This window comes from Sander vitreus, chromosome 11 (assembly GCF_031162955.1).
Source record: "Sander vitreus isolate 19-12246 chromosome 11, sanVit1, whole genome shotgun sequence".
Lineage (NCBI taxonomy): Eukaryota > Metazoa > Chordata > Actinopteri > Perciformes > Percidae > Sander > Sander vitreus.
The window spans coordinates 13452363-13474273 of NC_135865.1; the positions used below are offsets into that span (position 1 = coordinate 13452363).

The 21911-nt window shown below is 39.2% G+C and overlaps 1 protein-coding gene across 1 annotated transcript; it reads left to right on the forward strand.

The window, feature by feature from the left end:
• The first annotated feature begins 240 nt into the window (after positions 1–240).
• sacs2 (sacsin molecular chaperone 2) lies at positions 241–21582 on the forward strand. The gene is made up of 8 exons (XM_078261703.1): positions 241–356; positions 3183–3228; positions 5136–5223; positions 7046–7157; positions 7842–7988; positions 8103–9534; positions 9763–9851; positions 9958–21582. Exons 2-8 carry the CDS (start codon positions 3200–3202, stop codon positions 20889–20891), a joined length of 12831 nt encoding a protein of 4276 aa, XP_078117829.1. The 5' UTR covers positions 241–356; positions 3183–3199; the 3' UTR covers positions 20892–21582.
• The last annotated feature ends 329 nt before the right edge of the window (positions 21583–21911 follow it).

The following is a 21911-nucleotide window of genomic DNA, read 5'->3' on the forward strand; positions in this document are numbered from 1 at the left end:
TTGTGCATTTTCGTTGTTAGACTTAAAGTTTGTGGTTATTGGTAATGGGCTGTAATCAATGGGGAAATACTTAGCCACTGACAACTTCCGAAACCTCAAAGTTTCGTTTCATCAGGGATGTAAAGAAGAAACGGTCTGTGATTAGCATGGTTGTTGCTGCCTTAAGTTTCGTTTACTACAAGATGACACAACTGACTTTAGTGGAAAACGAAAGCAACAAGCATTTGTTGGTTGGAATCGACGTGTTGGGGTTGGACATCAGCAGCTTATATAAACAGCGAACCGATTTAATCATAGTTTCTTTGGCAAACTTGGCAACAACAGAACTGACGCGACTCTTCACAAATATGACTGAGGTAGGCCTTCACTCGTGCAGTTAATTATTACCATCTTTGAGTAAATTCTATAAAATAACAGACATAGACTATAGTATGTTTAATAATATATTATTGGGGGACAAAGCGCACCAGGAAGACGAAACAATTTGATACCAGATGAATCCACGAAATAAAATATGTATTTTTTTAGTTATTCCTAAATGTTTCTGTAATATTATACAGTATCCAGCAGCAGTCTGTATTTAATAAATTATGTATTCATTCTTTTGTATAAACGCCAATGACAGGAAATGATCAGTAGTATAATACTGATCATTTCCTGTCATTGGCGTTATGGGGCATGGAACCAGAGAGCTTGCATGGCTCCTCTAAAGAGATTTAAGCTTCCCTGAAAACATGAATCTAGAAAAAAAAATATTGACAGCTATTTTTCATCATGAGTCATGCGTAACATTGTTGTGTGGCTAGGATGTATTTTACAGTGCGATGTTATTTTGTGAAAAATGTATAACCCCGTAAAAAGGAAGCATCTTCACCGTGTGCAACCACTGTATTAACAGTCTATGGTTGCGATCGATATCTCTCTCTCTCTCTCTCTCTCTCTCTCTCTCTCTCTCTCTCTCTCTCTCTCTCTCTCTGCTGCATCAAGGATACGGTTTTAAATACTGCTAGGATATGTGTGTGCGTGCGTGCGTCTCTTAAGAGAGAGAGTACGTGCGTGCTCTATATTGATTCCACTCAAATCACTCTTTGCTCGCTCCATAAAAATAAAGTAAAGTACCCTTGGTATGACTTAAGTACTTTTCAACGTACTTTGTGAACTCCAGCGAGCTCGCCGCAACAGCCGTTTTGTTTTTTTGACAGAAAAATGGTGTGGATGCGCAATACACAAATGCATTGTAGGCAGTGTTGTGCAAGTTAGTTCCAAAATGTAATACATTATTGATTAGTAGTTACTGTCATTAGTAATTAGTTATATTACAATATCGCTGTCTCTGAATATGACTTGGTAGGTAGCTTGTGAATTTCACCACGGGATCAACAAAGTCTCATCTTTATCCACTATACACATCATAATTTATTCATATTATTTTGTATTATTAATCTGAATCTGCAAAGTAACTAAAGCTATAAAATAAATAAGTTAAGCAAAACGTACAATAGCCTACTTGACTCTGAATTGTGGTGGACTAGAAGTAGTCTAATAAGTAGGAGAAAATGAAAATACTCAATTAAAAGAACCTTACAATTGAATCGAAGTAGCCTATGGTATAGTTATTTTCCACCGCTCCTAAAATGTAATGATATTACGTGAAGCAAGACTAAGCATTAAAGGTGCTCTAAGAGATGTTGGGTGACGTTACTTCTTGTTGACGTTTTAAGTATTGTCCTCCCTCCTCCTCAACCCTTCCCCTCCCCCTCCATTCCGTGCTTCCGCACACTAACCTCCCAGCCCCCACCCCCAAATCCTTATTGTCGGTTATTGGCTGGAACACTGTTTGTTATGTTTGGTGGTGCAGGTTGGCCCAGTTTGTTTTTGTTGCTGATTGTGGAGCCTGGGCTGTCTACAGAGACCACTGTTTTTTACAGTGTGTTCAGGGGACAGGCAGCTCGCGGATAGTGAGGAGATGTTTGCTGTATGTGACATACAATGTTATAGCCTTAAAAATGCGTGACATTGCTTAGAGCACCTTTAATTCCCGACATGTTATCTGTCAGTTGCTCGGGTACACTGCTGTCGGCACTGAAAGGACACAAATGTCCCTAGGCTACCATGGCAACATTGATGGGACAGCTCGCTTCAACGCAGCGTAAACCGCTATAAAAGAGGTCAACACAATATAACTTAACCCAAAAATAGCAACAACAAAACAAGATATGGACTCAACAAACTGAGTAGTAGTAGTAGTAGTTTGTATTGTGCCCTTTTCTATCTATAAAGACAGCATGTGAGGGGAGGAGCTGAAGGAGGAGCCCAGTTCGTACATGTATTGGTTGATTGGGGTTGTCTGGCAGTCGTGAAAATTAAAATAGCCTACTACAAAAATTAAATAAACGGAAAACTGAACTCCTTGAAGGGGAAATATATACTGACTTGGCCAAACCAAATTAACAAGCAACTAATACAAATAAACCCAACCTAAACCTAAATCACCCCTCCAGCATGGTAGCCGATGGTACGGCCCAATTGGCAGGCCATAGTATATAAAAGTCCTTCACCTTCGGCCACAGCTTTTCTGCAATGGGAAGGACCTCACCACCAGCATGGTAACAAAGAAGAAAATAAGGATTAATATAACAGAAAACGTTACAATGTAGAAAAGAGTGCACTCCATTTGAACCATGTAAAGCTAAAGGAAATAAACGTGGATTATGAATTAACCAAACAGTGTAATGTTTTTGTTTTGATGCCTGAATTGTTTGGGGTGTGGCTGACTGCAAAATAAATTGTGTGTACTAAACAGCATGGGGTGAAATTGTGTACCATATTACCATTGCTGGCTGTTTTAACCTGTATGGCCTAGGCCATAACAATGAGCCACACCCTTAGTTTTGATATGGACAAATAAAACAGAAGTAAATGCTAATAGAAGTAAACTACAAATGTCTACAAAATGAATACATTTCTCCAATTTATTTTCTATTACTGTAAGACTTATGTATTTTATCCTACTTTTGATTATGTGGTACCCATGGTGTTGCTGACACAGGGTTTGAGTTGTTTCTTATGTTTAGAAAACATTTTTAAGTTATGGATGAAGAAATCTTAAACTTAAGTTTAATGTGGATAAAAAGAGAAGTTGGTTCTGCAATGTGATGCACTGTACTCTGACTCACTTACAGCATCCAAGCCAGGAAAGATGAGTTCGAAGACAAAGAAAAAAAGTCGGTGAGTTGCATCTCTATCTGGTTTTATGTCCTGACTGATAACTGTAAGAGGTGGACCACCAATTGAGAAACATGCTATTTTGACCACAGTGCACTGAAGCAATGTTTGAGTTACTGACACTATCACCCACACTCATGGTAAGTGAGGGCAAGTGCTGTGTGTTGGCGTAGAAACGAGAGCTTATTTGCACAACTGATTATACACAAACAATACATGACAATTTCGTAACCACTTTCAAGCCCTTATACTGGAGATTTTTATTAGTCTTGGAGCACCCACCTATATGAATTACAAACATGAATTCATCTATTTGTAACCAGTTACCACCTAAAGCTATAAGATTAAAAACTAGAAAATGCATTTCCTGCAGAAAATGCGTGGGAATGCTGAATAGCTGAATTGCTAAAGCTAAACTGGATGAATAGCTTAAATCCGTAAGAAGAAGTTGAAGTAGTGATAATAGTTGAAAAAGTTTAAATCGTTGTAATAACTATGAATTTCCTTAAAAAGTTAAAAGCTCGCTAAACTGAACTGTTGGCTTTAAAAGTTGAATAATGCCAAAAGATGTAGAACATTGTGAGGTCTGAGAATATTTTCTAACTGAACTCACAAATGCAGACATATGAAACAAATTGTATAAAAAGTCTTAAAGCTCAAATGCATTACACTGCACTGCTGAAAAATCTGGAAAATTGCCAGAGCTGGAAGCGAAAGAGCTAAAATATATTGTTAGAAAAGCTTGAAGCTGAACTGTAATACTGTCAAAGATGAAAGTTGAAATGAATTGTCTGAAAAGGCTGAAAGAAAAAAAAAAAAACTTAAAATTGTGGGCATATCAGCGATTTAAAAAAGTGGTTCGCTCTGCATTTCGCTCGGAAATGTGGAGAATGTTAAACAGGGCAGTGAATGGAGGAACATGTGGAACTCTTGTCATTTGGAAGCTCACCGAGCCAAAAGTATAAGTCATATCACATAACTGAGCACATTGGCTGAAACTAGACAAAAATACCTACGTTTTGATGTATAAATGGTGTATGACAAGTAGATATTGTGGGCATGAGAGCAATTTATAGAGAAGGGACAAAGATTTTTTTTGTAAGGCTCTGTGCTCTGGCTATGACATCATCCACTCTAGCTCGCGCAATACACACTCATTATAAACACCAAAACATCCTGAAATGATCACTAAACTTAAACAGCTTTTTCACAAAAACTGTAAAAGATATCAAACTGCCATAGCCGGATAGCTGAATAATTTGTGAACATTTTAAAGTTTGTTTGGCTTTAGGTGAAAGTATGAAGGAGCTGAACATTTTGGGAGCGGAAGAAGATTTGAAGGATTTGAAGCATGTTCTCATTGACTTCAATGTTAAAAAAGTGTTAAAAAGCTTAATATTTTAAAAAGTATAAATAGTAGAAAAAAAGTTGAAGAAGAGCATACATCTGCTGAAAGAGCTGAACATTTTAAAAGTTGAATGGTTTTAATAGCTGAAAGTATGCAGAAGTTACAGAGAGCCAAAAAACCTACGGAAGAGGGAATAATAATAAAGAACAGAATAACAATAGTTAACAACATTCCCACAATGAATATCTATGCCAGTCAGACAAGAGGACATTTAGGTGGAGCAAGTGCCTTGTTTTCACTCCCTGTGTAAAAGGGCAAAGTCACATACGATATATTTGTAAACATCATGGCTCTGAATCTGTTTTATTGGCCAACAAGTAAACAACGTATGTCATCTGATTTCAAGTAAAGCACTTGAACTTTATGGCTAATCATATAAGTCAAATATATGTATGTTCTGGTCAAACTTGACTCTATTCCCAGCTTTTCCTATCTACAGTATATTGATTCAGGAGGACTCACCACCCTGTGTTGATTTGATTAATCTCTGTGCTTTGATTAGAACGTGCTTCGGGGCAACGGCACCGCCCTTCATTGACTACCTGCAAGATATTTTACGACGATATCCAGATGGTGGACAAATTTTGAAGGTGGGTACAATGCTCTTGTCAAATACTTTGTATAACATTTCATATTTTGTAACTGATACAAAGCATTATTCTTTAGATTGTTGTTTGCTTATACACACCTGGTTTCTGGAAGTCTATTTCTTTTAGTATGACCAGCGTAGTTGCTAAATATGTTGATTCTGCTTAATTTTTTTTAAATCATGAAAGCAGGTGATTTTATTTGTTTTACAGATATTTTGGAAGAAATACTCAAATTGCACTTTTTCTCTTTGTCCGGTCAATAAAACAACACACATTCACATTCAATTAATCCATTTATCACATTAGTTTTGATTGTTTTAAACCAGATGGGCCCCCCGCTGAGGGACCACACAGCAAAATTATATTTTGGTGCAATAAACAAACAAATGAAGACTGTCAGTTTATTGTTGATATAATGGCTGCATTCCCCACAATAGACATATCATTTGGGTTGACAGGTTAGTAAAGTAGTCCTCCGTGTTGGAAATAAATAACTACATGTAACATTGTCACCAATTGTGGGAGCCTGTTTAAGACGTGCTGGCTGCTCACCAAAAATATCTCTAATATTCACATTGAAGAATCTGGCAATTGTTAATTTATTTAATTAATTTTAATTTCCTTGGCTTTCAGTAGTAAAATTTGTGACAAATTCCTTGCCTTTAATCCGTCAACAGTGTCTTTTTCAGCTGTTTTAATTTGATGTTTTTATTGTCTTATCATTAATTTTATGATTATCTGTTTTTATCTTAAACACTTGGTTTGCATTGTATGCATGGATTTTGCTATGTATATATATATAAATTTTTTTTTGCAAACAATGTTAATTTATTGGCAGAATCTTGTTCTAATGTTCTAATTTTAAATGTAGATATCAGTTTTGTGGCATGATGTCTGCAATTTTCAAGAAGGCCGCTTTCTAGTGAAAGCAAACTATTTTGGTCTTTATCTGGGACACAGAGCTGGATTAAACTGTTGTGAAAATATTTTTTTCTCAGTTTCTGGAAAAGCACAGTTGTTATTGATAACATTAAGAGTTCTATTTAAGTGTCCAAGTAAGCCAAAACTGTGACAGTGGTCCAACTTGCACAATACCAGCACCCTAGAAACTGAAGCAGCTAAATAGAATTCAGCCTTCATTTATGTTATTAGTAGCAACTATACTTTTCATACAGTGGCATATCACAATGTATTTTGTAAAAAGTCAAACATTGGTATACATTGGTTCCTTTGCATTTGACAATATACATAGTTACAAGTTTAATGGGTTCCCCCATTTATGTCAGTGGACAAAATACTATACATTTATATATGAATATATACAAATATAATTCAACAACACTATAAACTACAGCTTCCAAAATTACCAGTTGAATCAACAGCTCTGTGATGCAGTGTCAACAAAACTGAACATGATAAACCACATTTATCACAGAGATGTGGAATTGGATTTCATTGGATTTAGACTGTGTATCAATTTCTCACTCTAATTTAAAGTTGTCAAAGCCCGGCACACCCACACACAGGTGTCTTCAGTTAATCTGGCTGATTAGAAACCTAGTCTAGTGTAAACTGGGTGGTGATGTGCTGAAAATGACATGATGTCACCAAACACTATGTATTAATAAGAATTATAATTGTTGTAAGGGGAAACAGCTGCGTAGGTGGACTAAGGGTGTGCAGGGGCTTTAAGTGTACTTGTGTGTAGCCCATATTTGGAGCTTGGCACAGAAGCAGTAGTGCAGAGGAATGTGGCCATCACTGATTGTTGGCTTTGGTCTGCTAAGCTCTGTTAATGGTTATTGTTTTTATTTGTCAACAGGAGCTGATTCAAAATGCAGATGATGCTAAAGCCACAGAAGTGGTTTTCATTCATGATGAGAGAAGCTATGGGACCGAGAGCCTTTGGACTGATAACTTGGGAGAATACCAAGGTATGCAGAATGTTCAGAGAATAGCCACGCTGTAGGGGGGTTATCATGTAATTTTTTAACAGAAATTGATAAATAGAGCAAATAGGAAGTAGCCCGACAGTTTTATCAGCTTCCAAGCAAAAAGGTCCAATACTCAAATGTCAGCCCTGGTCCCTACTTGTTGGAGTTTGTATATTCTGCTTGTTTTTATGAGGGCCATAGAGGACATGTGTGTAATCTTTTTTTTCTTCTTCCTATAACCATAAAATAACTTTATAAAAGTTAAAATAAATAACACATACTTGGTTCCCATGATCACTTGAGGAGATGGCATTAGGGTCTGCTACCCTATATCATTAACCATCAGACATAAGTCTCTGCAAAACATGTTACATTTAGACTGTGGTCACCATATTAGAGAAAATACCCTAACACTGTCATAATATTACTAAAAGAAGTTAAAGTTGTACCCATTTAGTCAACAGTTGAGTGTTGAGACCTTCTGGCAGAAATTGCCTTATGACTGCTGATTATGTGTTTACAACCTCAGCCTCTTTACATTTCTTCCTCGCTCAATTCAAGCTGGGATAGACTTCCTCAATATAAGCAGTTTAGAGAGACTGGAAAGAATTAATGAACATGCAGATACTTAAACCCTAATGTCATAAGCACTTTTCTTCTGAACTATTTTTTGTTTTTGCAAAGGTCCGGCTCTCTACGCCTACAACAATGCAGCATTCACTGATGATGACTGGGAAGGGATTCAGATGGCAGGGAGGAGTGTCAAGCGCAATGACCCAAACAAAGTCGGGAGGTTTGGAATCGGCTTCAACTCTGTTTACCACATAACAGGTGAAACTACGTACAGATACACGTGTATACCTAACAGTCTCAGTTAAAATGTTGGTGTTTAGAGAACAAGCATAGTAAATTAATGGGACAATATCTGTTTCCTTTTATACACAGATGTGCCAAGTATATTCAGTTCAGAGCACCTTGGCTTTATGGACCCCCAAGAAAAAATATTTGGAGAAAGAAAGGGAGGTTTTCTGTGGTCTTTGGATGAGGCAGAACACCAAGAAGCTCTAACGACTATGCATGATCAGTTCCAACCCTTTCGAGATATAGTGTCACTTGTAAGCAGACAAGAATGGTCAAAAGTCATCATGGAGGATCAGCACTTTGACGGGACAATTTTCAGGTTCCCCTTGCGCAAAGAGGCATCAGATATTTCAGATAATCTATATGACTCTGACAAGGTGGTTGAGCTTTTTGATAGTTTTATTGCGGATGCAGATTTAAGCCTTCTGTTCCTGAAAAATGTGACTTCTGTGTCCTTGAAGCATATCGACGTACACGGCACTGTTAATCCCAGACTTGAAGTGAAATCCTCAGTCCACACAGATGTCGTTCTGGAGTCAGAAGACGAGTCAATCATTGAGGGTTCAACAAAGTTCAAATTGATAACCCTCAACTCAGAAGACCACAAAGAAACAAAGTGGCTTGTGACAACATGTACCATGAAAGATGGCAATGTAGAAAATCTTGATTCACTGTCAAAAAAGTTAAGCTTTTTCCCTCAAGTTGACTTGGCATTCCCTTGTGGTGAGAGGAGAGACTGTAGTGAGAGTAGACTGAGCTGCTTTCTCCCCCTCCCAAACAATGAATCCAACAAGACAGGCCTCCCTGTTTATGTCAACGCGTGCTTTGGCCTCACAGACAACAGAAGACAGATCAAGTGGCAAGAGGAAGACCAGAAACATGACGAACATGCTGTGTGGAATGAATTGCTGATAAAAGAGGTGCTCCCAAAGGCATACGTCATGATCATTCAAGATGCTATCAGACTTGCCCAAGAATCTCGTCTGCCTGTCTCTTCAGTATACAATCTGTGGCCAGATATCGCCCAGATAAAGCACAAAGAGAAATGGTATGTCGTTGCTTTGGATGTTCTTCATCACTTATTCAGCCAGAATGTGGCTGTCCTTTCTCTTGCTAAAGATGAAAAAGAGTTCATCACTCCATCAGAAGCTGTGTTCCCCTGTAATGGTCCAACAAGCCCTGACATATTGGCTGCCATTAAAAAGACTTTGGTTTCCTGTGGGGAAAATCTTGTCACTTTACCAGGTAGTGTTGCAAGAGCTATAAAAGAGGCCTATCCACACTTCAACACTCTAAAACATGTGACAGCAACCTTCCTAAGGGACGTTCTCCGCAAGATTGGCGTGCACAGCATCTCTAAAGACGACAAACTCTGTCTTTTGGAGTATGTTTTGAGTGATGGAAAATACAGCGAACTCAAGGATCTTCAGCTGCTTCCACTCAGCGATGGTTCGTTCAGATCTTTCACAGACAAAGAGGAGGACACTGCTTTAATTGACAGCAATGAATTTCCAAGGTAGGTTTTTAATATTTGGCTTTATTCTCTTTTACAGTCTATAATAAATAGGTTAAGTTATAACAAGTGTTCCCCAAATCCAATCCTAGAATTACTAGTAGTGATCGGCTCACAGTACCAATTTTTAATTTTTGTTTAGGCTTTTGGTAACTCAATGTGCAGTAAAATTATATGCAAATGTACTTGTTTTTGTTTCATGCACAATAAACAAACTTCTCCTTTGTGCAGAGCCTTGCTACCCTGCTGCAAACACCTCTTCATCCCAGATGATCTCAGTCCAGCCTGCAGTTTCCACCTGAAAGAACTGGCCAGAAAAAGTAGGACTATTTTATAGAATTTTGATTAAAAGTTATTTACATCTGTCATCTGCATATTTTCACACTACATATACATTTATATATATTTTCTAAATCTATTTTTCAGATTTATTCAAGGTCATCAACATTGCCGTAGACCAGGTGATTGAATATACAAAGCGGTATTTGCCACAGGACTGGAAGCAGATGAGGACGGGGCTTGTTACCTGGGACATCAGCAGCAGTCAACATCCACCTTTAGACTGGCTCCAAGATTTCTGGAAATTTCTTAACGCTCACTACAAAGAGTTAAGTAATTTCATTGGAATGCCATTAATACCAGTCAGCCCCCTGTCTGTCAGTCAGCCTGTATCACTAGCAAGGATAGAGCAGAACACAACCCTCATTTTTCAGAAAAGCAAGCAGATGAACTTGCCAGAAGAAATAGCTCAGTTGGTGAATGAAGTTGGTGGCACAGCAGTGACAGGAAACGAGTGGCTCAAGCACGAAGACCTTGACTCTTATGTGCTGTGCCCATCTCCAAGGAGTGTCATGAAAGTCTTGTTGAATTTAGATTCTCAGAATCTCATCAGAGAACTCAAGAGCGCCTCTCACATTGCAAGAGAAAAACTGAAAGATTATCTCTCTCGTCTGGATTCTCTCTCAGTCACTGAGAAAGATTTACTCTCAAAGTTGCCTCTGTTTCAAACCATGAAAGGATCCTGTGTTGCAGCTCAATCAAAATGTGCTGTGCTTCTAATTTCTGGCCTAAAAGTACCGACAGAGTTTCCTATGCCTGATTCAGTTGTGCAGTGTGCTACTGAGGCTGACCGCAGACTGTTACAGCTGCTCAAAGTAAATCTTTTGGACACCGCTGAAGCAGCCAATCTCCTCATTGAATGTATTGAGAGTAGGGCTTGCAGAAAAGAAGACACTGAGAAAATTATGACTTGGATTTTACAGCATGGTGATACCCTTTTCTCTCAAAATCAGACCTTGAAACGCAGATGTAAGGAGTTGAGCTTCATTGAAGTTAATGGAAAGCTGAAAAAGACCTCAAGCTTTTTTGATCCAAGAATTAAATCCTTTAAAGTCATTTTTGAGTCAGATTTCTTTCCTCCACCTTTGTACACTCAAACATCGCAGATGTTTCAAGGCCTAACACATCTTGGATTGCTAAATAAAGAAGTAGATGTGTCACCTGAGCACTTGTTGCATGCCGCCACACTGATTGACAAACTGCATGCTGACTCCCAAACTGAGGCTCTCAATAGAGCTCAGGTGCTCTTGAAGATGTTGGATACCAATGATCTACTCTCAAAGTTCTCTCCTGAGCAGCTTCATCACCTCAAAATGCTAAAATGGGTCCCATGTGCTATACCTGATAATGACAAAAAATCTCAGACAAGTTGTTTCTTCTGCCCGGATGAAATAAGACTTTGCATTTCTGTGAATGAGGACATTGTTGGGCATGTAATGCCGCTGGTGGGAAAGTTCAGTGACAGAGTTAGCAGCCAACTTGGTTTTAAACGCCTACCCCCAGCTGAAAAGGTGATGGAGAATTTGTGCGTCTTGACATCAAAGGCCCAGGAAATGGCTGATCCTGACACAAATGTGGATTTCAAAAGGAAGTTGCATAGCATTTACAAACACATGCAAGACCACATCTCTGAATTTTCAACCATGATGAAGATGGACACACCGTGGCTGTGGAGCCACAACCAGTTTGTATCACCACAGAATCTGGTTATAGACTACCCACGTAATCTTGATCTAAGCTCTTACATTGGGAAGGTGCCAAATGAATTTTTGCCATACAAAAACTTGCTTCTCAAGTTTGGCCTGAAATCCTTGCTGTCAGATGAAGAAATTGTTGGCATTCTTCATTCTATCCAGAAAACCATTGAAGGAAGGCAACAGCCATTTGCAAGTTCCTCTGAGGTAAAAGTGTCAATAGAAATTTTTAACTGGCTGTGGAGAGAGAAGAAAAGAATTCAGGATGACTTCCCAGTGCCAGTCCTCCTAGAGGGTGAACAACATACCCTTAAACCACTGTCAACTGCAGTCTTCTGTGATGTGAGCAAAAATGGATTAAAAGAGCTAAAGTACAGCCAGGAAGAAATTCATGTTGTACATGAGGAAATTCCAAAAGCAGCTGCTGAATGGTTTAACATCCGATTTCTCAGTAGCTACATCCTTGATCCAGAGTTAGTGGGAATAGAACAGTATGGACAATCTGAACCGATAACAACCAGGATTAAGAACATTCTTAAAGAGTATGATGAAGAAAGGGACATCTTCAAAGAGCTCATTCAAAATGCAGAGGATGCTGGGGCAGAAGCCTGTAAATTCTTAGTGGATTTCAGAGTGCACAAAGACGCCCCTGAAAGTCTCATTGACCCTGACATGACCCTTTGTCAGGGACCTTGCCTTTGGGCATTTAATAATGAGCAGTTCACAGCTGAGGATTGGAAAAATATTGTCAGAGTTGGCTCTGCCTCAAAGGAAAACAAGATGGAAAAAATTGGAAAGTTTGGACTTGGATTCAATACTGTTTATCATGTGACAGATGTTCCTTCTATCCTTAGTGGCAGCAGTCTTCTCATACTTGATCCAAATGTAACTCACCTAAAGAAGCACATCAAACATAAAACAAACCCTGGAATCAAGCTGGATCTCTCTCAGCAACGGCTTTTTCATTGGTTTCCTGGTCAGTTTGGACCATATGAACGCATCTTTGATTGTAATTTCAGCAGAAAAAGCCCCCCTGAACCCTATCCGGGCACTCTGATCAAACTACCTTTTCGAACTGAGGAAGAGGCTCAGAAGTCAGAAATAAGTACAAAGGTGTATCACAAACACAACATCATCACTTTTCAACAGCACTTAACTAACAATTCAAAAACTCACCTGCTGTTTTTGAAGAACATCAATACATTATCACTACAAAGTATCTCAAGCGATGTATCAACTCCACCAAGAGATGACGAAATAAAAACCGTCCTCACTGTCTCCAAAACCACTGTGAGTAAAATGAGGATTCCTGATGAAACCAATGTGTCAAAGCAGCATCAAGATGAGAAGTTACTGATGAAACTTGATGGAAAATGCAAAGAGGTCATTGACTGCTGCACAGTCAACATTGTCCAAATAACCAGTCAGCAATCTGGTGTAACTGAAGTCCAGTCCTGGCTGCTGTACAACTGCTTTGGGACACATCAGTCTTTGCAAATGGCCCATCAAGAAAACAGTAAAGCAAAGTTCTCTCTGCCCATCGGGGGAATTGCTGTGCCTTTGCAAAATGATCCAAAAACTGGGAAACTGGCCTCGTTACAAACAGATCTTGTTGGACAGGCCTTTTGCTTTCTTCCTCTTTCCATTAAAACAGGTCTTCCAGTTAATGTAAATGGGACATTTGCTGTGACAAGCAACCGAAAAGGTCTGTGGGAGAGTGGGGTGAAACATGACTGGAACAAAGCCCTTCTTCAGGATCCTGTAGTGACGGCATATGTTACTGCACTTTGGGCACTAAAGAAAATGTTTGAAAACAAGCAACTGGAAACTTACTGTTATCACACCTTTTGGCCTGATAGAGAGAAAGTGAGTGACACTTTCAAGCCTTTGGTCGATGCATTATACTCCGCCATTGCTCAGCACTCCAATGGCCCAGAGCTCTTTAGTGATGGAGAACACTGGTGCTCAATGAACAGTGCCATATTTCTACACGAGAGCATCGAAGAAGATAAAGACATTAGTGCACTTGCAGTGCAGGTGTGCAAGAAACATGTAAAGGCACCCAACCATGTTGTTCCTCTTCCACTGTGGTTGAGAAACAGCTTCAACCAGTCTGGCCTAGAGAAGGTTTTACAGAACAGAACATGGAACTGGGACGAGTTTTACCAAGAAGCAGTGTTTAACAACCTTGGTATCATGGACCCTAAGAGTAGAGATGCTCTTGTGCTGCATGCTATTGACCTTAATATCAAAGAAATTGACAAGCTACTGGTCTGCTATCCATGCATCCCAACAAAAGGCGGACAGCTCCAGCATATCAGGAAACTTGTGAATCCGTCAGGAAAAGTGGCCTGTCTTTTTGAACCAGAAGAAGGACGCTTGCTTGGTGGTACCAACAATGACTTTTGCTCGCCCAAAAGGATTGCACGCTTGTTGGAACTTGGAATGGCAAATGATCATCTCCCATTGGAAGACATCACAGAGAAAGCAGGCACAATCCCCCAAACCTGGAGCACTGATAAAAAGAAAGCATATGGGCAATTGAATTGTCTTCTTCAACTTATGAACAATCACCTGAATGATGAAAACTCTCTCCACTGGGAAACACTGAGAATGACTGAATTTCTCCCAGCATTTTCCCCCGGTGATACAAAAATGGAACAAAATGCAACACTTAGAAGGCCCACTGATATTTTTAGTGACAAATGCTCCCCACTCGTTAACATGACACAACACATGCTGGATCATACCAATCTGAGAATACACAACGCTAATCCAGTACTGCAAATGTTGGGAGTTCATCACAGCCCAAGTCCTGAGGAAGTGCTTCAGCAGCTGCAAGAAGCATGTGCGCAATCTCAATCCATTGACAGAGCCATGCTTCACAAAATAGCATATGAATGCTATAAGTTTCTGGATCAGTGGCTCAGTGATTCTGGGAATTCCACTTTCATTTCACAAAGGGCAAATTCATTCCCATTCATTCTTGTTGGCAGCACATTTGTAAATGTGAGTCGTGTAGCTGAAAATGAGCAATTTGAAGCAAAACCCTATCTCTATTTACTTCCACATGCATTCACTGGTTTCAGGAGCCTCTGGGAAAGTGTAGGTGTTGAAAAATGTTTTACAAGCAGTCAGTTTTCAACTGTGCTTCAGGAATTGCACTCTCAACATGGTAACAAGACCCTACCAAAGAGTGCCCTATCAATTTGCCTCACAATTTTAACAGCCATATATGAGGCCAAAGAGCAACCACCGGGTGACTTTCTGATACCCAACAAACATGGTGTTTTACAACCTGCAAGTGAGATGTTTTACAACGACAGCCCATGGATGCCAGTCGCTTCAGGTGTCACATTATGTCACGAGAATATCTCACGTGTTGTGGCTCGCCACTTCGGAATCAAAACTACCAGGCATCATACCCTGCAAAACCACGTAGTTGAGAACATTTCACCATTTGCTTTTCAGTTTGAACAGCAGGAACAACTAACTGTTCGAATTAAAAACATCATTTCAGCCTATCCATCGAAGAAGGATATCCTTAAAGAGCTTATCCAAAATGCTGATGATGCAGATGCAACAGAAATTCACTTTGTTTGGGACAAACGACAGCATGGCAAAGAAAAAACCTTTGGGAAAAAATGGAACCACTTGCAGGGTCCAGCACTGTGTGTGTTCAACAACAAAGTGTTTTCTGATGCTGACCTGGCTGGCATTCAACAGCTAGGAGAAGGAGGAAAGCACAACTCTCCAGGGAAGATAGGAAAATACGGAGTAGGATTCAACTCTGTTTACCATCTGACTGACTGCCCCTCAATTCTCACTGGAGATGAACTACTCTGCATTTCTGATCCTAATCAAAAATACATTGAAAGTCATTCAGACAAACCACCAGCTGGCACTGGCTATAAACTAACTGACACTTTCAAGAACATGTACATCGATGTCTACAAATCCTTTCTTCCTGACAAATTTTCTCTTAAAGACGGCACCATGTTCAGATTACCTCTAAGGATGGGTACTATGGCAAACAGCTCTAAAATATCACAGCAGGGAGTCACTGATCATGACATGGAAGAACTATGCTCTGCCCTCTCTGAAGATCCTGAAGGACTAATTCTGTTTCTGAAAAACATCTGCAAAATAGAAGTCCATGAAATCAGTGAAAAGTCAGGGAAACTCAAAACCATTTTCATGGTTGAAAAAAGTATTCCACAGAAATGCAGAGAAGTAAAAGATGCTTTTGTAAAACTTCAACAAAATGCTCTGCAATCTGACAAACCAATAATGCCAGACAAGGCCATTTATGGAACCATGATTTCAACCTCAGATGGAAGACAAACTAGATGGATCATTGCAGAACAGTTTGGCTCATTCAAAAACAGTGGTGACAGAGAACTAACAATATCAGACAAACTTCCCCAAGCAGCAATAGCGGCTCGTGTGAGTTCAAAGAGTTCAAATCCAGCATTATTCATCCCTATGGATTTTATTGGAGAAGCCTTTTGTTCACTTCCTTTGCCAGGGAAAACTGGACTGCCAGTGCATGTCAATGCAAACTTTGAGGTAGATTCTGCCAGAAGAAGCCTTTGGAAAGAAGATGGGCAAAGTCAAAAATCTAACTGGAATGAATCTTTGAAACAGAATGTCATTGCTCCACTGTATGCAGATCTCCTTCATTACATCAGATGTAGTATTGCAAAAAAGAAAGTCCCTTTTTCACGTATTGAGTCATGCTTCAGTAGCTCATACTTGTGTTTTTGGCCCACTGTATCCAAAGATGTTGGCCAGGATTGGCATGAAATGATACATGAGGTATACAGATCAATCAAAGAAAGAGGCCTTAATCTGATTCCAGTGATGATGAGTTCAACACGTGTAATTGCAGGCAGAGAATTTAAGGAATACTCTTTTGACTGGTGTAATGTCGGAGAAACTGAAACAACAAAGGCACCTTACCTGACACATTCAGTAAGTGACGAGATGAATCCCATTTTGGAAGATCTTGGAATGAAATTGGTCCCTTCTTTCATGCAAAACGTTTGGAGAAGTTTCAGATCTGCTGACATTGAAGTGAAACATGTGACTCCTTCAACTGTGCAGAATTTCCTGAGAGAAAAACCCCTCAATGACCCAACCCAAACAGATGAAGATTTACCACTGCCAATAACTGCCACTTTAATCAGAGATGAAACAAGATGTTCAAAGCTCTTGAGTTTCTGCTTAACTGATGTGAAAAAGATGACCAAGGACAATTCCAGTTTACTCAATGGGCTTCCACTTCTTCTCACAAGAGATAAAGTTTTGAGAGTGTTTAACTCCAACTCTCCCAAGCTGATAACAAGATATGACAGTCTGTTCTTTGGCTACGAGGACCAATTTGCAGATTATGTGACCAACAGAGGCCACATTGATGTTCTACAAACTTTAAAACTTGTCGAATGTTTGACAGTTCGCCGTGCAGCGGAATATCTGAAGCCGTTAATTCAGCAGCTTCTTCAGAACTGTGAAGTTGATCCACACAGTGGTCTTCATGTCCCAAATGAGACAATGCTGAAGTGGTTAAACTCCCTTTGGAAGTTCTTAATGAACCAAATTAAACCTGGTGCTGATCAAAGTCTAACATTAAGTGATGCGAGAAAGCTTTTCAATGATTGCTGCATTTTACCAGTTGTGTGTCCAAGGTTGAACAACAAGCACTTCCTGCAAACAATGAAAGACATGCAGAGTGTTATTCAATTAGAAGGAGACATATCGGGCATCCTCTTTAAACTTGGTTTTATGAAGCTTGACAGTGTATTCTTTTCTGAGATACATGTAGACCGACAGGAACGTTTACTTCTACACCCTGAACTTATGGATGTGAATGATAAAAGCACTGTGTTGGACCAGGTCTACAACATTAACCACTCAGATTTCCCCCAGCTTTCCATTAATGAGATGAAAGAGCTTCAGTGTTTCCTGCAGTCTGGAGTATCCAAGTCCAAAGACAAACAAGAGTATCAGAGAAAGCTCAAATCCTTGCCATTATTTGAAACAATATATGGTAACCGAGTAAGGATTGATGGACCTAAAGAGGTATTTGTCCTCAACAGCATATATTCAAAGACATTTCCTGATTTGTTCAACCTGGCTGACAGCAACAGCATTTTTCTCCAACACAATCTAGATAACTGCAGTCTGTCAGAAACATTGAACATCCAAATCCTGACTGATTTGGACTATTTCATGAAGTTCATTCTGCCTGTTGTACACACACTCACAGAGATGCAGATGCTTCAGTGCCTCAAACTGTTACTGTCACCACTTTTCAGTTATTTTCAGAATGACAAAATTATCTGCTCAATGAAAACAGTGAAATTGATTCGCAGTTCCCAAGGCAGATTGGAGACGGTATCATACTACTTTGACAAGAGTGTGGAGCTATACAAGAAAATGTTGCCCCAAGAGAGATTTGTGCCTGAGAGAATTTGGACTGAGTTGTGTGAAGGAAATCTACAAAGGGAAAGAGCAGAAGAGTTGCTCAGAGACCTTGGAATGAAGCATGTCGTGTCAAAAGATGACATAATAAATTTTGCACAACAGTTAGAATCAGAAGCAAAAGGAAATTGTCAACTTGAAGAGTTGAAATTGAAATCATCTTCAATTTTCAAAGCAGCCTTGAATATCGTAAGCAACGACAAAAACAATGAGAAAGGGTTGCTGGAGAGCATAGCTGACATCAAGTTCATTTTTCCTGTGAAAATTCAAAAAGAACTGTGCAACTTTCACCAACCATTTGCTGCTGAGAGAAATGCTGTTAAAATAAGAGGATCTTTGATAGAAAGTGATCCTAAGCATCAAGAACTGATTTGGTCTTCAATGCCAATTATACATCTACCAGTTTATAAGTCACAGAAGCTCATGGCAATGCTGAAAAATGCAGGAATGCATGAACAACCACCTTCACACTGTGTAACCAGTAACATGAGCAACATCTGTCAGTCGCCCTGTAAATCTGACCGGTGCATTAAAACCCGTGCTAATGTGTTTCGAAGTGCGTATGCCTACCTGCAATCAAACGGGTTTGAAGGCCAACCACTAGCTGGTCTTCCTGTTGTGTTGGTTGAAAAAGACAAAGAACTTGTGAGGACTGATGATACTACTTTTTCACTCCCCCATGACCATGAGTTCAGACCGTATTTGTACAAAATTTCTCCACATGATGTCATGTTTGCAGAGTTCTTCAAGAAAATTGGTGTAAAGGACACACCTACTGCAGAGCAGTATTGTAATGTTCTAGCAGCAGTTTATGCTGATTCCTGTGATAAACCCCAACCTAACCCAAACCAACAGAAAACTTTAAAACGTGCTGTTGAGCAGCTTTTCATGTTAATCAAAACTCAAGGAAACCAGCCTCTTGTTGACAATGTAAAGACTTTGTATCTTCCTGCAGTAGATGGCAAATTATACCCATCATGCACACTCCACTACAACGATACAACGTTTGAGATCAAAAGGTTGGAAGAAGCGCTAGAGAATAAGTTCCTGTTGCTGGAGAAACTCAGTGAATGTCATTTGGGCAGTGACATTTATGAGCATCATCGGTTGCTGCAATTGCTACCTCAGAAATTTAAGCCTATAATGCTGTCTCAGTTCACGGAGGAGAAAGTAGTGGAATCACACATACAGCTTTGTGAGTTTGGGGCTGACTGTGAATTTAGTGGATGGTTCAGCAAACATCTGTCTGCAGAAGCATTTACACATGGACTGATTTGTCTTATCAGAGCACAGTCTCAGGGAGAAATAACACAAGAAGATGCTACTGACATGTGCAAGAAGACATTTGGGAGTATTGAGATTATCTGCTGCAAAAGTCTGAAAACTAAGCTTTGGGTGAATGAACAGCCACTACACAAAACTGCCACTGAAACCGATGTTTTTGTCAAACAAGGGCAACAAGGTTGTGTATTTTACTTGAAACACAATGATGACATGGCTCCCATGGTATTAAGTGGCATCAACATGACATTAACAAAGGAGATTAATGCTCTTTTAGATAACAGAATGGAATCACGTTACCTCCTAGTCATTGGACATCTTCTCATGTGTGACAGTCTGCAAGATGTTCAGAAATTTCTGGCTAACAATGGGATCCGTGACAGTGCTGAAACTAAAAGCTTCCCCCTCAATCCACCAGCCCCTGGAACACAAATTCCAGAGGAATGGCTTGATTCCTTAGACATGAACATCCTCAATAACTTTGAAGAGGGGGAATATGTTGGCTACAACACTAACAACAAGTTTATTTATGCAGTTATTGTTGAAAAACTGCCTCTGCACTCTGGACCATATTCACAGAGATACAAAATAGAAATTGGAGAAGATGAGCCAATTGAAGTCAGTTGTCTTGACCTGTATCAGTTTAAGCGACAAAATAAGCCAGTATCTGAAGGGAGGACTTGCACATCTGCCGAAGCTTCTTGCATGGAGCTGGTGCCACTAGCAGGAGCTGTGCCACATTCTTCCAAACCATCAACTACAAGTTCCTCCTCTACGAGATCCTCACCAGCGTCTATTGACGAAGCTAAAATGGAAATCGACAAATGTTTGGCAGAGATCTGGACTCTTCCTGAGGAGGATAAGCTTAAAGCCATCAAACGACTGTACCTTAGATGGCATCCTGACAAAAACCCGGACTGCCCTCTTCTTGCCACCGAGGCATTCAAATACTTGAAGAATCAAATCGATGACCTTAGCAAAGGTAAAGGCAAAGGCAAAACTGCAGGTTCGTCCTATCCAAGCAGAAACTCAAATTTCAGTAACTTCTATCAGCATTGGAATCAGGAGGCCAGACATCACAGAAATGGCAGAGAGAGATTCTCTAGAGACAACCACTCCTACAACTTTTGGACCCATAATGAAAATGTCCCAAAGCCGAACAAAGAGGAGGCCCAGCGCTGGTGTAGACAAGCTCGTTGTGATCTTAACGCAGCTCACAAAGATGTTGGTGGGGCGAGCACAGAGTGGTGTCTGTTCAAAATTCACCAAGCAGTGGAAAAGTCTCTCATAGCTGCAAAATATAAAAGAGATGGTCAACATCCAAGTAGCAGCTCTATTTCAGCCCTTGCTTCACAAGTTTCCCTCTACAACCTCCAACTGAAAGTTCTGCCTCAAATTGTGGAGAATCTGAAGATGCTGGGAGTGGATGCCAAAAAGACTCAGTATCCTAACTGCCATCCATTTCCTCACATTCCTAATGAAAGGTTCAAATTAGAGAATGAAATGTTAGCACTGGACAAGGCATCTGAGCTTCTTGGTAAAGTAGAGGCATATGTGAATTAGGGATTAAAGACAAACCGAAATGTCATATTAGCAGAGTCAATTTAAGATGTTTTGACATGTTAAAAAGGCTGTTAGCCATGTTGTGAAATTGAAACAATACATACAATCATTTATTCATATTATTTATCAGGACTAACAAGCATAAGATAAATGTTGTGAAAATTCTGAAATGAAAAAGATTGTTTCATTTGTGACTTATTACTGAAGACTCAGTCATATGTCACTATATACATTTGTCATAAAAAAATCTTAAAGCATTTTGTGCAACATTTTTACTCAATGAGGACCAATTTATTCTCTTTAATACTTTATGAAAATGCCAATGTTTTTTTTTGTAAACATTTATGACTATATATTACTTTATGAAAATGTAAAAGTTGTTTAGCAATGTTGTAAACATTTAAAACTACTACTCACTTAGGACCGATATAATCTCTGTATGACCTCACTGGTTTCAAACATCTTGCAAAAGGATTGCATTTGAAAATTAGCCATCTAGCTAACACTGATACAAATAAAAAAAATGTTGATTAATGTCCTTATTAATAAATAAAATGTTTTTTTTTTTAATCATTTATAACTAGTCACTGAGGATCAATATCAAAGAATTTAGTGGACATGTCACCATAGTTAATTTTTGTTACAGATGTTTACCTTGTGAAATAAAAATGAAATTCACTAAGAAATAAAACTGCATTTCCTGTTTTTAAATACCACAATCAGCTGTGACCAGGGGTACACACTGTATCACTATAACTAGTAAATTCACTTGCTCTGTCCTTTTCCCGATGATAGTATTTACTCAAGACATCTTAAAAGGTACTATAATCCATTGCTTGTTTTTTAAATTGGGTTGCAACCCACGTTTGAGATTTCTGCAATATTATACTTCTAATAGTAAAAGAGTATATTAAATCTGTAGGCTAGGATAGAAGACCTTTTTAGAGTCCTATAACATCTGTAAAGGCTGCTTCACTGTTGCACCACAAGTTATAAAAACTCAGTATGAGGTTGTTGAGA